The sequence below is a fragment of the Amia ocellicauda genome, chromosome 18 (assembly GCF_036373705.1).
Source record: "Amia ocellicauda isolate fAmiCal2 chromosome 18, fAmiCal2.hap1, whole genome shotgun sequence".
Classification (NCBI taxonomy): domain Eukaryota; kingdom Metazoa; phylum Chordata; class Actinopteri; order Amiiformes; family Amiidae; genus Amia; species Amia ocellicauda.
This window is the reverse complement of record NC_089867.1, coordinates 2,453,340-2,470,889: the sequence shown is the minus strand read 5'-3', so window position 1 is coordinate 2,470,889 and position 17,550 is coordinate 2,453,340. Positions and strand designations below refer to the sequence as shown.

General features: G+C 42.1%; 1 protein-coding gene across 2 annotated transcripts in view; it reads right to left on the bottom strand.

The window, feature by feature from the left end:
* Positions 1 to 126: 126 nt before the first annotated feature.
* Positions 127 to 17,550, bottom strand: part of vps13b (vacuolar protein sorting 13 homolog B) — a 353,373-nt gene continuing 335,949 nt past the window's right edge. For both annotated transcript variants that reach the window (XM_066691052.1, XM_066691051.1), the window contains exons 50-62: positions 16,628 to 16,816; positions 15,676 to 15,822; positions 14,609 to 14,901; positions 14,007 to 14,134; positions 11,685 to 11,884; positions 11,288 to 11,406; positions 9,440 to 10,224; positions 7,845 to 8,021; positions 6,752 to 6,922; positions 5,408 to 5,584; positions 3,539 to 3,641; positions 1,975 to 2,218; positions 127 to 1,276 (exon numbers count right to left, since the gene is read on the bottom strand). In XM_066691052.1, coding sequence (XP_066547149.1) covers positions 1,022 to 1,276; positions 1,975 to 2,218; positions 3,539 to 3,641; positions 5,408 to 5,584; positions 6,752 to 6,922; positions 7,845 to 8,021; positions 9,440 to 10,224; positions 11,288 to 11,406; positions 11,685 to 11,884; positions 14,007 to 14,134; positions 14,609 to 14,901; positions 15,676 to 15,822; positions 16,628 to 16,816 — 2,988 coding nt within the window. In that variant the 3' untranslated portion in view covers positions 127 to 1,021. The remainder of the gene's footprint in view (positions 1,277 to 1,974; positions 2,219 to 3,538; positions 3,642 to 5,407; positions 5,585 to 6,751; positions 6,923 to 7,844; positions 8,022 to 9,439; positions 10,225 to 11,287; positions 11,407 to 11,684; positions 11,885 to 14,006; positions 14,135 to 14,608; positions 14,902 to 15,675; positions 15,823 to 16,627; positions 16,817 to 17,550) is intronic.

Sequence of the window (17,550 nt, the reverse complement as noted above, 5' to 3'; positions counted from 1 at the left end):
AGCTGGGTTGCATTGTATCAGAAAGAAGCTGAAACCACTAGGTGTTAGTGGCAGGAAAGAAAAAACAAACATTGGGACAAAGTGCCTTGACAGATGGGGGCATCCATATAATTTGTACAGACTGTCTAAGAAAAACAAATTGCTTTATTTTATTAGTGTTCAATATTTTACTATTAATATCACACTTATATAATTTATAAATGCAAATATAATGATTTGATTGTTTACACATTTTTTGTTTGTGATTTCTTACATAAAACTATCTTTAAACAGTTAATAATACAAAATGTTCATTATATTACTTATCAGTAAGCAGTCTTGGCTGAGTTGACAGTAAGAGATGAGTGTTTACAACTGCACAGTAAATACTCTGAGCTGTTCATACTATGAGGATATGTGACACTTATGCACACACTAACACAATCAAAATATATTTTTGTAGGCTTATTTTTTCAGTTATTTTACATGAATATATTGCACATACCTTTACACACACATCTGTGATTTTTATTTATTAATTAGCACGTGTGGTCTTTGTAAACATTGGCTTTAGGGACTGATTGGAAAATTATTTTGGAAGTCTCAAACTGTTCCAAGACAAGGCTATAAACTGATTTAGCAGATCATATCTCAAATGTTCAACATTAAATTGTAAGTGTTTACCACTCTGTAGAAAATCTTTGATAAACTTAATCAACAAGATCTTATATGAAAAATAACCTTACCATGTGTAGCTCCAAGCTGACCTGTGCTATTATTCTTCAGCTCTTTGATGGAAATGGGCTCTGGCGGTGCGCTTGATTTCTTGCATAGAGGTTATTTCACCCCTTACTATGAGTTCAAGGGCATACAAACATAAAAGTGAAATGGAGATTGACAAATTGCAGCTGTAAAATATATGTATATTTACAATTATACATACGGATTTATAGTTAATAATAAAAAAACCTCTAGGAAGCAGCTCATGTGAGATTTGGTAGTAGTTGGACTTTCTAGAAGTGTCAGTGCTGGGGATGAGTCCTCAGTGGAACCCTATTCTCAAGGCTTTGTTTTTCACCATAGTGAACTTGCTCACAAACACACGGGCAAAGTGAGGCTCCACCAGGTATCTGTAGGTCTTGACACTGGCCAAGGGGGGCTCGGCTGCCACCACCTGTGGCGGCTGCTGCTGCTGCAGGGTGGCGCTGGATGGCACGATGTGGGAGGAGGTGCGAGTCACGTACTCCACCAGGCGCTTGTACTGCAGCTCTGACAGCCGCTCTCTGGTGCTTTCGCCCTGCAAGTGGACACAACAGAGTCAGCGAGAGGGGCCTCTGAATGGCTTCATTATGGCTCACTTCCCAAATCCTTTCCCCAATTTCTGTAACACTTTATTTCTACAGACATTAGCCAACATTTAACCATGAGTTACCAATCTCCCCTCATGCTTTTAAAATATTCCCAGAACATGCAGTATCAGATCTGCTTTGTGGAAAAGCACACCATTTCAAACAGTTGCCAAGTATGCAAAAGCAGCAAGCAGCAGACTACCCTGTAGGCCCTCAACAACAGTCCACCTGTCCACTTCAGTACTCATATGCCTTCTATAGGAGAATACCCTACTTATAGTAACACAGTACACCTTTCTTCAGACTAAAGTATACCGATATAAACATTTGGAATCCCTTTGCAAGTAATGAGAAGATATGATTGCTGTGAGAAATATCATCAGGATGCACGTAAGCTATCAAATGAAAGGTGAGTGCAAACAAATACACCAACTTACCAACAAGCAAATAAAATGTTTCCTTGCATCCACCTGTTTAATATATTGACAGAGCAGTTGGAGTGAGTGTGTCTTGCAGAAGCTCTAGACTAGCCCTGCCTCCTGGCTGACAGACAATGCCCTTTTAGAGTATTTTATTTGCCCTTTCTTTGGCTTGTTGGGAAGCTGGCAGTTCATATGCAGAGATTTAAAGTGTGGCGCACTCTCACCTCAGAGTCGCAGGCCACGCGCTGCTGCCGCAGGGTGACAGTGAGCGGGCCGCCCTGCTCCTGCTGGGATTCGATCTCAGTGACGGGGAAGGCCTGCTGCTGAGTGTCCTCGCTCAGGCTGACCACAAACAGCACCTCAGAGGTCAGCAGCAGGCAGCCTGGGTGCTCCTGGCCAGAGCCGCTCACAATGGTCACCTCCAGAGCCATATGCACCTCCGGCCGCCCCAGCGACTGGAGCATCTTCCTGTTTTACACACATACACACATGGCGTTACTGTGCCAATTCATTTCACCTCCTTTTTCTTTCAGACATTACATTTTTAGTTTTCTTTTCATCTCGGGACGGAATCCCTCATTCAGTGGCACAGTTTGATTAGTCTAAGCTTTCACATAAATGCGAGAGAAAATAAAAAGGTAGTACAAGGGGGTTTGAGATCAGAGTCCTGTTGAATTAAAATGTGTCTACAGAAACACAAGTTTTGCTTCAGCATATCATTTATGTAGGCCGACAGAGTTGTCAGCAATTATAAGACTCTTTTACAATTAAGTGTAAGGGTACAACAGTTATATTATAAACACATGAGCAAAGTTTAGCCAAAATAAGGTGGAAACAGATATTATATACATATATATTACTGTTTTCCAAGTGGTTCACACAAATTTGTAAATTTCGAGGTTCGTCTGCAAACAGCAGAGTTTTCAATCAGACAGAACCACCCACCCTCACAGGTTACTGATGGGAGACTAACTGCTCCATGAACCCCTGCCGACTGTGCATTATCTAATGAGCTACTGACAACAGCGGGCTAGAGGTCCATTCTCAATATAATTGGGAAACCTCCATACATTGAAGCCCTCTCCTCATTTACTCTTGATAGCAACTGATCTGAAGATATAAGGTAGCTTCTATGTTCTTTAGTATTTCTGAGGCCTTAATGAATACTTCCTCCTTTGTGATCAATGCTGTTTAGAAAAGTTAGGGTTAGGGTTAGTTAGGGTTTCTGTGAATTACCCTCATGTTTGACCTGTTAAGTCTAAATAAGATACACGTAGCTCATACTGAAGGCCAAGACTAAACCTCGGCATGACTCACGCTGTACCTTAGCGGGGGAGCTTGTTTTAGTGTTGGTCTTCAAACTTGTTTGTCTTGTTTATTTCGCATGGGAAGGCAAGGAGTCTGTATTTTATCACTGTTTCTTATTCCCCACACGATATGTTATTTAATTAACAGTTCGGCACATTAACAATTTTATTGAACTCTTTCCCTTACCTATATTTAAGTTCTCATTGTTTCATAGAGGTACAAAGGGGGAACTGAGGCTGGCGGTGACATCAGCCAGCCTGATACAAATGCTTTTAATGTGGCCGCACTTACTTAGCCCCCGCAAAGATGCACTGGATGATGGAAAAACTCTGGATAAAGTCACCGTAAAAATGAGAAAATGTCAATGATTACATTTCTCAGACCCGACTCAGAAGGCTTATAAAACTTTTCATGCAATGATAAAAGCTAATACTGGCTACCTTGTCTAAAGCCCACTCCCGGATCATTAACTGTTCTTACCACACATATTTGACGTGGCTGTTGGGAGCCTGAGCTGACTGCACTTCGGTGGGAAGATAGAGCTGTTTGGGAAGCTGGCAAAGACCGGCCCCATGCAGAATCCCTTGAATTAAAAAAAAAGACACAATGTAGTATTGAGGTTTTGGGAGAAAAAAGGAAAACGTTTTACTATTCCTGTTCCCAGCAATTGAGTGACACTGATGTCATGTATTTAGAACAGTTCATAAAGCACACACAGATCCCCAAGATGATGTCAATTCCTTGGAACACGCAGGAGGGGGATAATTCATTGCTATTGCTACCATGCAACAACAGCACACTTAACCTCAAAAACCTTGCATTAGATAGGGAGAAAAAAATGAACGCTCCAGAGCCAACAATGCAAATTGCTGGGAGATTAAACACGGGCCCCGGAGAGTCATTGCTCTCCCATGGAATCGTACACTTCATTTACAATTTATGTACTGTAATACCGACCTGTTAGCACCGCAGTTCTGTTCAGCACACAAGACTCCAAAATAATAATAATTAAAAAAACAACTTCTCCAGAACATGAACAAGACCAAACCTGCTTTCATAAGTCATACTACTTTTCAACATCTCCATCAAAAGCACAATATAATAGAAAGCACAGCTAATAATCACTTAGCTTCCAGGCCAAGAAAGAAATCGACCTGGATCAAATTATTTATTTATTCTGCTTTGAAGTTTAGTCTGATTCCTGTGTTTTCTATAAATCCAAAAGAAGGATTACAGTTTCACCTGAAAATGGTACAGAGAAAGATTTATGGGATATAATCATACACTAAGTCACCACATGCACTGGGATTTTGTCTTATGATTATGATTCATAGCTTTTAGATCCAATACACTTAGGTGACACTATTCCTCAAATATGTAAGTGATTTGTAAAATGTTGGGAAAATACAGTTTATAGACTGCAAATATCACGCCTGACTTCAAAATAACTCAAGTGTGTAGGCCAGCATTAGACAATAAGAACAATGCACCCACATTTCTCTTCCTGGCCTGGGCCTAACATTTCTATCCTTGGTTATATAGAGGGACAGCTTCGGGGGCAGATTATTCTGACTCATTCTGACACAGTCAGAACCGATTCGGGAGAGATGACGTTAGAGAAAATATTTGAGAAAGAGAGAAGTTGCAATGCTCGTTTAAGTGATCAAAACTGTCCTTATTTATTAAATATTTCAGTATATTGACTTCTTGGATTGCCTCTTTGTCTTGAAAAGAATGCTTCAAAAAGCAGTTTCAGAACATGTGTGTAGATATCATGTTTAAAAATAACCATATATTATAAAAGAAGGACTTTAGCAAAGCACTAAGATGTGTGCGTATAAAGTGAGATTTTAAAAGGGATAACAGCTGCAGGGTGGTGTTATGATGTAATTAGCAAAATCATAAATTCGACTCTAGAACATAACCACCATCAGCTAATAACTCTCTCGCTGACGTGCCTCTAGAGCTCATATTATAAACCACATGCCAAGGACAGAGCAGCATTTCCAAAAATTCCTAAACCTATCTTGTGGATCAATGTCATCCCATGCAGAGAACTATCAGTGTTTCAATTATTCCATTTCAGGACACTTACATGTTAGTGGTGGAGGTTTCACAGGATGTACATTTGTTTTTAATACAAAGTTTAGTTTAACCAGCATAACAATACAGATTGGCTACTGTAGGTCATTTATAGACCTACAACATTTTTACAACAACACTGGACCAAAACATTTTTAGACGGAGAGAAGGGGTTCCCAAACTGCATGAGCTCACATATCTTACACAATAGGAGACACCCATTCACATCTGTAAACTTCTATAAGAGTAGTGTGCCGCTGTTCTTACCGTATCCAGTCTGTGAGACGAGCTCAGCAGCGCCCCCGATTGGCTTGGTGAAGACACCCACGATGCCCTTGCCTACTCCTGAGATTACTCCCTTCGCTTTGCTCCCAGCAGAGCCCTGTGTCTCCCAGTTCTTCTGGAAGTTTTGCATTGGCTGATCCACAATACCAGCGATGGCACCTGTAGAAAACCCCCGTCAATTATCATCAACACACTACTGAAAGCTTTGGCTGTGATCACTTCAGTGAGTCCCCTACTTCCTAGAAAACACTTAGGGATTCTTCTTGATGAAAATGTAAAATATTATTATTACTGTTTAGAAAACCATTTGTTCAGGGCAGTCCATTTATGTATGACACTGGTGCAGCTATAAGAAAAGTAACATCTCCAGGACATGCACATAAAGTGTTTAATTCATGTTTCCTCTGTGGTTTGAGCATGCTTTTATATTTACACACAGTCACCCTTGTTCCTTGTGTGAAATGATTATTTTTCTTTGCTCCATAACTCACAATCTCTCACAGGCATTGGGCAGCAATAAGTTACCTCCCTGTGATCTGTGGCTGTTCTGCAGATCCCTCAAAGGCCAGTGTTGGGTGTCAGAAGACTTATAATTCCGGCACCCAGCGAGACCAAAACAACACTGAGCCTCATTCCTATCAGCCTCACCATGGGACACTTCCTGAGTTGTATTTAAATATCCACCATGGCTCAGTGATTGAGCCCCTACATTACACATATATGGACCAATAAGGCAAATACTAAAAATATATATCTGCTTCACTTCTATTTTACATGCATGTATAGTTCCCTTTTATAACTACAAGTTAGCAGTATGCAATACATTAGTATGGCCTACCACAGCTTGATTGATTTCTTCACTGGCATTTTCTGACCTAATTGACTGAACAAGCCTAACCTTAATTAAGATCAAGCTTCATAACTTTTCCAAATGTCAACTTGCTACCACACCTTGCCAACCTGCACCTTTACTTGTCGACTCCCCCAGCCTAACAACCCACAAACCCTTCTTAAAACAGCTTGATTTATGTCTATAATTGAAAGGACTTTAAACTGCCAAAACTCCATATTTATTAGCATTGTTTTATAGGTCACACAAGAACTATGTTCCTGCTGTATAAATCTTGTAAAAATACAAATGTGAAAAAAATACATGTAAATATATATTCTTTTTGGAAAACAATGTGGTTGACTTCAGTGCAAAGTTGAAAAGTCTTGAAAAACTCTATTACATTATATTGGTTGTCAACTGTTTTTTCTGGAAGTGGCCCGAATGTGAGTGCAGTATTGGAGAGAGTGAAATGTGCTCATAGGGGTGGCACTGACCCAGCAGGCTGATGCCCAGACGAGAGAGTCCCTGTCTCAGCCCGTCTCCGAGGCTCTCGGGCAGCTGTCTTCTCCACTCCTCCTGGCGGGTGTAGTGCTCCTCATCCAAGGACAGACGATCCATGTTCCTCGCCAGGCTGGTGGCCAGGTTAGTGATGGATGTCAAGGTACCTGCATACAGCACAAGAGGCCTTTTTTATTGTGATGTTTATTAAAATAGTTGGGAGCCCTTTCCCACAGAAAAACGGGTGTGTTTCTGATTTAGCCTCCTGTGGGCTTCTGGTTTTGCCTTCTCATTCCAAGGAAAACGCACTGGAGCACAGCCACCAGCAAACTTCAGGAGGCTCAAGTTTCAGGAGCTTTGTGACAGTTTTAGCTGTTAAATGCAAATCCCTCCGTGCCACATTGTTTGGGATTCAGTCAGAACTTCTAGGTCATAACAAAGCCCTGTTTGAGGTTTATTAGGCTGTGCATGGTAAGTGTGAATGATCACAAACACGAGGGGCTTTAATTATTGTGTTTTAAATACAGTGTTTGGGCATAACAATTCACTGAAATCCAGGGTCTTTATTGATCAGACAACGTTCTTTGGAATACAGATATTTTTAAAGTATAGTTTTAAATGCTATATACTATGGCACATATGAATACAACATCTACCCTTGCTCTAAATTAACACCTATCATATAAGGTTCTCCTATTAGGATTTTGTACCACTGGGCATAATTGTTTCATCTTTAAAGAAAGGGTTGGTAAATTTAACATCTTGCAGCTTAATTATGGCCCTGCATGTTTCAGATTCCCAAAATGATTGCTGCTTTTTGTACAGTTTGCTGAAATGAAAGCTTTAATCTGTACTTTGAGTCTTCCCTACAAATTACTAGGGAGAATCGTGAGAAAGCAGGCTTTAGAATTGCCGAGCTGTTATTATTTACTTTGGCTTGGAATTGAGCATTAAGCACCCAGCCAAGCTCAACGTCAAAGTCAGAAAAGAATGATTGCAGCAGATGATGTAGCTGCTCCAGTCGAGGAGGAGTGCGTTGTTGTCCGCTGGAGTGAGGTGTGAGTGGATCCGATGCAGCGGTGGGTGTACCTTTGGAAATGTGTTTGACGAAGGAGGTGGTCCCTCGGGACACTCCACTGACGAAGGCCCCGGGGCCGCGGGTCAGACCCTCATAGGGCAGCCGGAAGAAGTCTGCGATGCCATTGCCTATGCTCCGCACCAGACTCGCCGGGCTGCCCAAGAGCTCCAGAGATCCCACCACCCAGCCTGCAGGAACACAGCACAGTGAACCTCACACATTCTCAAGGGGGTATGGTATGGGTTGTAGTTTAAATACACCTGTGTGAGATCTGAGAATCCAAAGAGGTCAGCTGCAGTTTCTTACTGTGGTCACATGTACAATCAGAAGTCTTGAGAATTATAGACCTCGGTTCTAAATAACCAACCCCTCCCAATTTTTTTTCAAATGCGCTTTAGTAGTGCAGTACATCAATATTTGCACACTGTGAATCCCGTTTTTAAAGCAAATATCCGCTTTCTTTAAAGAATGATTAGCTAATCTGTATATTTTACATTTCTACTATGTATGTATGTGTGTGTGTATATATAAATAAATATATAACAAAAAATATTTTTGTCAAAAAAGTTGAAAAAAAAAAAAAAAATTGTAGCTTGTCAGCAGTAAAGCCTTCTTAGAAGATGATGTTTATTGCTCTTAGTCACTTTATGATACAAGTCCAAGAAAACTAAATCAGTATCAAAGTGTTGCTTTTTGTGGCACAAACCATGTCCCAACACAGTGGATCAGAGGTCAAGATCTTTTCAAAAATATTACCAGAAACACAGGCAACAAGAAGAACTAAGACCATGGCCATGAAGTGGCCATTACATAGATATCTGACGTGGAAATTAGTGGGTTAAATGTTATAATGTGTGTATTAGAAATCCCTAACACATTAAAAAAAACAAATTCAGATAGATTCCAGTAAAGCATATGGTTATTTCTTATAGTTGGCTGATGAGAATATGAATTTATTATAACCGCTTCAATTGTAACTGCTTTTGCATCAAAGAAAGTTTAACAAAATAAATGTGTATGGTAATGTGGCAGTTTCCCCATGGTTATACCACACAGTTCATTTGCTTTGCCTTGCCATGGGTCTCAACTCTCTGTATCATACCTCTCACTGCTTTACTTTGATTTTGCTTTGTTTTCCTATACTTAACTTGGTTTTACTATAGTATACTACAGATACAAATAGTGAAGGAAAACTTCCCTGTATAGGGCATAGCACTCTCATCTCTCTGAAGGGTTTTAAACGGCGTATCTTCGGGTTACCGAGCCTGAGTTCTTGCTAATGCCACATGTGCTTTTGCACACTTGCACACTGGGATCCCAGTCTTCCTGTCCGCCCCCCCATGTTCCCCTTGGCATCGACGCAGGAAAACCTTGCCATCACTTTCCAGATGGCCCCCTAACCTTCTCCATAAAAACACTACCTCATTGCTCTCAAGGAACCTCTCTGGCATTGTGCTTCTTTTCTTCAAATGCTTGCAGATAACTAGGGTAAGGAAGGCTAACTCTGCAATAGGCTGTAGATTTCTTAAGACATGATTAAAAATGACTGTAGTGTAAGTGACTGGTGCCCCCCCCGTCACGGTGCCGCGAGGGCGAGGAGACTCACCAGCCCTGAAGAGAGCTCCAGCTGCGTAGTGCATGGCCAGGGCATGGATGAGCTGCCGCCCAGTGGTGTAAAGGAGCCCCCTCTCGAACAGGGAGAAGGACAAGGGGGTGTGATCTGAGGCGATGTAGAGCTTCAGCGAGGCATGGATGCTGACCAGTAGGCTGATGGGCTGAATGGTCAGTTTCTGCAGCCTCACCGGGTGGACCAGCGCCTGAATGGACTGCTGCACCTGCTCAGGGAGGTGCAGGGCACCGGTGGGGCTGACAGTGGGACTTCTACTCAAGGCTGTGTCGGGGATGTAGGTGTGAAACAGCGTCTTGATGTAGTACACAAAGGTGTCCTCCAGGTACAGCCTTGCTGGCTGAAGCTGGAAGGAGACCTCGTCCACGCTGAGGACATTGGGGGACAGCATGAGGCTCAGCTGCAGGAAGCACGAGCTCTTGTACTCCTCCAGCGCTTGCAGGGACACTGTGGGGTTCGAATCGCAGGACCAGGGCAGCAGGTCGGCCTTCTGCTCCTGGCACAGCAGCACGGGAAAGTGGAAGCTGGCGCGGTTGTAAAGCTGGTTGTCCACCTGCAGGCTGCCGCAGTGCACCTCCACAGCGCACAGCCCCCTCAGCCCCTCTCCCCCACAGGCTGGTGGCGCTGGTGCCACGTTCAGGAGCACCCGGGACAGTGTGAGGCGCAGCAGCTCTGCAGAGCCCACCTGGCTGGTGATGTCGTCCCTCACGCCCAGGCTGGCCTCACTCAGCAGCACGCGGAGCGCCAGGGTGCACTGCACGGGTCTGGTGAAAGGAACATGCACATGCAGTCACATTTGGGCAGACAAGCTTAGAGAAAATTAGAAAATTAGATTCTGATTTATGATTATGAGTAAAATATCCAATTAGGCTGAAAACAGGTACAATATTTGCTGATTTTCACAAAATATCACTGATAATATATGATATATACCTGCTTCTAAATTAATTCCTTAATAGTGTACTGTACAGTCTTTTTATAACAATGTAAATGTAAAAAAGATATATATGTATATATCTAAATCAATACAAACATGTATGTGTATTGTTGTTTGATTAAGACAGATTTCACTTACATTATTCCCTTACTGCCTTAGCAACTAACAAATATCTTCATTAACAAAAAATTATCTGAAGACACCAAAGGAAGTGTTAGTGCCCCCTTGTGGTCAAACACTAAAAGACAAAAATTGATTCTAAATTTGAAATTTGAACTAAATTAAATCTGATAGAATGTTGACAGACAGAAATATTCTGTTTGGATTTCATTAAGCACTAATGTCAAACACATTATTGGGGGATAATTTACCTCAGTGAATGTTATGTTTCCTGAGCCAAAGCTGAGGGCATTTAATAAAAGCCCTGCTTAAAACTGCATCCCAGACCATCCCATGCGCCTTCATCACCTTTGTATGTTTGGCAGATGTACTGTGGTCGCCATCTTAGGCGGTGTCCCAGTTCCTTAGGGAACTAGTGAAGGAAGCTTTACATAACTTCCTACGCACACTTCAACGGAGTGCATGAGAGTACACTGATGCAGAATAGTTTTGTGCTGAAGTGCCAGAATTCTTGTGTTAAAGGCAGAATTTAGTGTGGAAAATAGGCAAATACAGTGGAAATTGTCAAGTTGTTTCAGGATAAGAATTTAAAATCCTGTGCTATTCTAAATGTATTTGGTTGCAGCTTTCTGTACCTTCAGACCCATTTCAGGGATTTTTTCATGGCTTCATGGATGAAATATAGACTGATGTTTTCATATTGTATACAGTCAAATACACATCCCACCCTTTCTTTTACACAAAAGAGTGTTTGTGACATAAGTGGTTACCTGTGGTGTTGGTTGAGAACAGCATCTGCCCTCCCCTCAGGTGCCAAGGTGAGTGTCACTGTGCCACTCTGCTGCAACACATCAATGTACACACAGCCATATCCTGGCAGAAACACCACCTGTACACAAACACAGAGTCAGCACTCTGCACAAAAAAGAGGACTTTCCTAGGAAAGAACTACAACATTCACCTGTTGTTTCAAACTGGGCTACCAAGTTTATACCTCAAAGAGACAGCAGTTAACTCTTAAAATGGCTTTGTTAATAGTGGGGGTGTTTTTGTTTTAAGAAAATACAGCCTTTACCACATGAACAGAAAGTACATGGTGGATATCCTGTGATCAACACTGGACTGGGGAATTGCCTCCAGACCGGGCACAAGTGGGTGAGTGGGTACCTGTGTGCCAGGGCTGTTGATATCAATAGCGTCGCTCCACTCCTCCACAGGCTGGCCCTCCTGAGCGGCCTTCAGCAGGATGGTGGGAAGGGCCTCCCGTTGCCGGCAGTCTGGGAAGCTGGAGAAGTGGTAGTAGAGCTCGTGGTGCAGGGAGGACTCGGCGGGCAGGGGCCTGCAGCACACCTCGGTCCTGGGCGTCTCTGAGGGAACACAGCTCAGTGTCAGCTCTCCCGTGCTCACACACTGCACACATCAGGCATTTCAAAAACAGCCCACCATCAATTGTGTTGCACAGCTTTTATCACAAACCACAACTTTCTATTGTTGCCGCAACTTTTCCTGTGACTGCAGTGTTTCTATTATTTATATGTCTTTTTCTTGTTAAATAATGATGGAAAATTTACTGAAATGTAAGGGTAACCAGTGCTCTCGTATTCTCTTTTGTGAGTGGGGTACTGGCATGCTATCTCTAGCCAATCAGGTGATTCTTTATTTTTCAGAGGGGTACCTAGATGATTAAGTTGTGCCTGGAGAGAGAGGGTGGATAGATTTTTTCACTCAATTCTGAGTTATTCTGAAACTCAATTCACATTAAAATAAATCACCACAAGCACAGACCTCTTCTTTAAATGACTTAAGCAGGTAAGGTAACTGAATTTCTGCTTGAGGAATTACTGTGTTCTGTGGATGCTGCTGTAAAGCCAATGACAGATGGTATTCTGCGTGAAGAAGGTGCTGTAGTTTGGGACTGTGGGCTCTGGCTGTTTATGAGCTGTTGAATGACAGCGTTTATCCCTGTGTCCAGAGGATCTGCATTTAGGATGTCTTTAGAGACAATATCGAAAGCCTCTTTATCTTAGATTTTCACTGTTGTGTAGATTTATCACCAATCCTGACATCCCCCTGGTCCCAGGAAATAGTTGCTTATATATAAAGAGATATCCATATAAAACTGACAGGGCCTGTCTGCGCTGGATTTAATCATGACATCTGGGTTTCAGATTTATAAGGGTCCCCATGTCAGGTGAAAAAAACAGCTCCTGGTGTAGAAATTCCAGATGGGACATCCATACAGCTGTGTCATACTTCATTCAACTTACCAGGAGTTAACTTAATGTAAGCACTATTATAATTCAAATTATTCTCATTAGAAGGATAGTTTTTCTTTGCAAGCATTTGAGGAAACTATGGCTGCATTTCCTCATGAGACCTACTGAAACTAGTCAGTTTTGGTTGAAGCAGTACCTGAAACTTCGCAGTAATTCACGTTATAACTAATAGCTGACCTATATATGACCCTCATTCCTACAAAGGAAAATAAAAATGACACACAAAGGCATCCTCTGAAATGTACACAGTTAAGCCATGCACTAGTTTTCACACTGCAAGTTCATAGCAGAAAACAGCAGATGTATGGCATCGCAGAAAGAAGCAAAACACATAGAAGTACAGAAATCCACAGGGGGCACTGTTGTTTGGTAAGCTTTCCCAGGGTGAACCCTGCTCACAGTCAGCTTTGACTTTTTCCTCTCTACTCTAACCTTTTTACCAGTTAAGCTACTTGGGAGCCCCCTGGTACATTGTCTTCTTCCACAACTACTTTTGTTTGATATATTTCATAAACAGAAACACTTAACAAATGCTTCACATAACAAGGAACTGTTTATTATGTGATCAGAGAACAAAATTAGACCAGCATCCACAAGCGTGATAAACATCTCCTGTGAGAATGGTGATACAGGCAGGTGAACCCTAGCTGGCCTAGAAATCAAGTTGGATAAGGAACTACATAAGGTCTACTGACCTGCAAAAATAAAACATAAATAAATAATGTATTTACTGGCTGCAGCTGTCTACAACTTTCCAACATGTGATTTCAGTAGGTACATGGTTAAAATGATGAGAGGGAAACTTGAATTAGGAAAAACAACAAACCCACTTCAACTCAACTGTGCAGTCGGTGTTAAAGTCCTTGGCTGTCACAGTAAGTGATGGAGGCCAGTTGTGGCCCACACTGTGACCCCTCATGGCCAGTCTGGTTTGGTTCTCCAGGGACAGCCTCTGTTATTCTGTGGAAGACCAGCCCACAGACTGCTGCCCCCACTGACACAAACAAGCAGGATCTAGGGCTGATTAACTGCAGCTAAAAACACACAGCCACTCCTGAGCCACTCTAGGCACATGGCAGCAGAAATCAGCTTTCCAAGCTTTCACGAAGGAAGGTGTGAATTACATAAGACAATCGCACAGGAGCACAGGTGCTGTCGAATATTTACGCTTGTGAAGAAATCAGAAAAACTGGGGGCGGGGAGAATTATTTACCTTTTACATTCTCTTTCATCAGGAATGGGATGGAACACTTGTTGTGGATTATCATGCGAGGGCAGGAGTCTTCATTCAGAGTAATATAGGTGATGCCCAGGTGCTCCTGGTAAGTCAGGACTACAGACCTGAAACAAATAAGCCCAAGCACACAGCGCTGTTATCTAAACACAGTTTTACAGTTAGCTTCGAGCACTTTGTTCTTCCCACGTGTTAAATACATTTATTAAAACCACTTGCAGGGATTAATTAGAGAAGAATTAATACAGCTGTGTAGTAAAAAAAAAATATCAGAACTAAAACTATAAATAGTAAAATCCCCTCAATACTCATGGGTTCAATTATGATGGGACTCTTTTTTATTTTCTGAAGCTGTCCAAATACCCATTTGTAAGCACTGTACTTTTTCACTGATTCATTTCTGGCCTTTCCACACACTGTGTAAAGACAGTGGAAATTATGAGGGCATTTCTCAGAGCTTCAACGTCTAAGTTTAACAGTGCATGTCCACCAAAGCCTTTTATTTGATGTCCTATTTTTTTTTCTTCGTCTCTCAAATAAAAGGCTGCAGACGAACGCCTTTGTGCACTACTGCAACCCACCTGGTGCACATCCCACTCTGGCCGCAGAGATCTGTGGGCACGGCCACACTCTGCCTAGGAAAGTCTTGCCTAATCCTGGCTGGCAGACTCCAGCAGCCTGCGCCTCCCGCGCTGCCAGCTTCGGCACTGGAGCAAGAGCTGAAGAGCATGTGTTTGAGGGGGAGAGGGGCTTCCGCATCCTCAAGGCCAGAGTCAGTGAGCAGGTCCCAGCAGGGTACGGAGCAGGGCTCGGGGGAGGCCTGGCTGCTAGCAGGGCTGAGGGTGAACACAGCAGTGTCTGGAAGGTCAAAGGGCTGGAGAGATGGAGAGATAGACAGAAGACAGAGCACCACACTGCGTTACCCAAGAGCAGTGAAATCATTTCTTCATTCACGGAGATTACAAGTAAATTGGTAGCAGATATGACATGCATGCTACACTGAGCAGCTTGTGCAAAGTCAGCATTTTTTAATTTCTTATTTTGAGAGCAATTAATAACTAAATATGATGGAACTGACAAGAAAGGCATTCTTAATGTTGTTTGTGGCTAGTAATGCTGTAAAACATTGTGTTTTTGTTTTTCTGGTTGGTTTTTGTTTTTTTAATAATTACTGGAAACAGAGAAAGTTTGCCATAGCTTCTTTGAAGGGTTTGCAAATCTCGTTAAATGACCTCACAGCACAATCAGGGGGACATGTACATGTACCAAACAAAGAAAACCTGCACTTAGTTGGTTGTTTTTTACCCTGTTTTAAAATGATTGAACAGAAACTGCTGGGTAAAATGCTGGGGTCAATTAGTTAAAACCTAAGAAAACAATCAAGCTGGGCTGCAATTGCCCCTTCTTGGCTGTTACCTTCCTAATGATTTTAAGCTGGAAGTGACACAAGATGGAAAAATGTATCTGCTCTGAAAATAACTGTTCTCTGGCTATTGTTTTCAGTGAGTGAAAGAGCTTGGGAAGAAAGGTTAAATGGAAAGCGACTGAAACGTTGGCAATCTTTTGAAGAACCAACAACTCTCCATAAGGAATGACCCCTTCACTTTTACTCCGTACTGTTCGACCCATTTGAGACATCACTATGTACCTGGTCTCCAATGCCCAGGGCTGTGTCAGACAGAATGGGCCTGTAGTAGATGGGGTGGGGTGTGTTGTTCACCACTATGGTCCTGTCCTCAATCTGGAGGATCTGAATTCCATGCTTCACCACTGAGGAAACGCAGAACTGGCACAACTGCAAGGAAGAAACAACAAGCATGTGTAGAAGTTGCCCATCTGCTAATTGTTTTTGATTTCTGGAGCATAAAAAAAACAACAAAAAAAAACATTTGTACTAAAGCTCACAGTCTTTACACCAGGAAGAAATAAGGAAATGCACAAAAACATAGGTGCTGAATCAGGGGGACTTGAAAAAGCTTTTAACTGCACATTTGGTTCTTAACCACAAAAAAACTGACACATGGAAAAGTGTTATGAAGCATTTTCTATTATTTTGCAACATGAATCTCGTAAATTGAATGAAAACAATAACAGTGGAAGTTGTTATCACTTTCTAAAATGTAAACTTAATTTCCGCTGTTAACCAAGCCAAGTATCTACATCACTACCAGAAATATGGAGAGAGCTAGGAAAAGTACAAAGAGACAGGAAATCAGGGAGTAGTACCTCAGAGAGAAAACTAAATCAGAATAATAATGGGATAGGAATTACTATTGTTTGTATTATAAAGATTAATGTATTTGCCTGAGAAATGTGTTAAAGGTCACTCAGATTCAGCAACTAACTGTAAATATAACAGATATGAATAGACAGTAGGGGTCCTGTCATTAAATATTTAAAGTGGTTTTGCTGGGTTATAGTTTTAAATAGTTTTGGTTTATATAAGAATATATATTAAAAAAAAAAAAAAAAAAAACAGAACAAAACAAAAGTCCAAAGCAGAAATGTTTTAACTAATATTAACCAAAACAATATAAAATTGTAATCCAGCCATGCCACCTTTGAATAAGCCTCTCTGAAAGGCTTGACTCAATACCCACTTTTTGATGGCCTGGGAAGGCACCCAGTTTGATCTCAGCCTCCACAAAGCCCTCCTCATCTAAGGTGACCACCTCTGCCCCCGTGCCATCCTTCCAGCGGGGCGAGGTCAGGTCATGCACCAGCTTCAGGGCTGTGGACTTGTGCACTGTATTGGTATTGGCCCAGTAGATGCCAATCTGAAAGGGCTCCTACAAGGAGAGAGTGAGTGACATTATCAGAATACAGATCCTTTTTTCACTGTTGTAAAGGTGACACACTTCCTGTCCCGTTGCTGTTCTAATCCCTGTTACCTCCCTGCGCTAAAGGTGACTACAGACACCACAGCAACCCAGAGGTTCCTCACTTAACTCTACCTCCTACACTGCTCTGCCCAGCTCTGAGGGCCTGTTGGTTACTCGTGGCCTTAACGACCAAGTGGAAAAATCCACTCCTCCAGCTGGCCACGACCATGTCTATACCTTTATATGCCTCATTCTATGGCTTTGATAATACCTGGATGGAAAATGATCTTGATTTATTTCAATTCTGCTTTGCAATGCCATAATAGAAAATGATAAACTACAATGCAAACTGAAAACGAAGACATTTCCAACTTTCCACCTGCTATTAAACCCCAGCCAATCTCCTGGTCTCGGGAGCTCTAACCTGCCACCCCATGTGACTGATGAGCTGTTGGTAAACACAGGAACACAGTGCAGAGAGCTGAGGGTTTATGATTACAGCAGGACAGACAGGTATGACACAGAGAGGAGCAGTGCCAAAGGCAGCATCAGAGACATGGCCGCCTTCCAACCGGGCTGACCAAGAGTGATGAGGGGGTCCCAGCTCCACTGCCATGAATAAAATCCTCATTGATTGTGCACTCCAAAAGATAAACAGAGTTGCTAAAACAGAGACCCATATACTACAATAAACTGCCAAT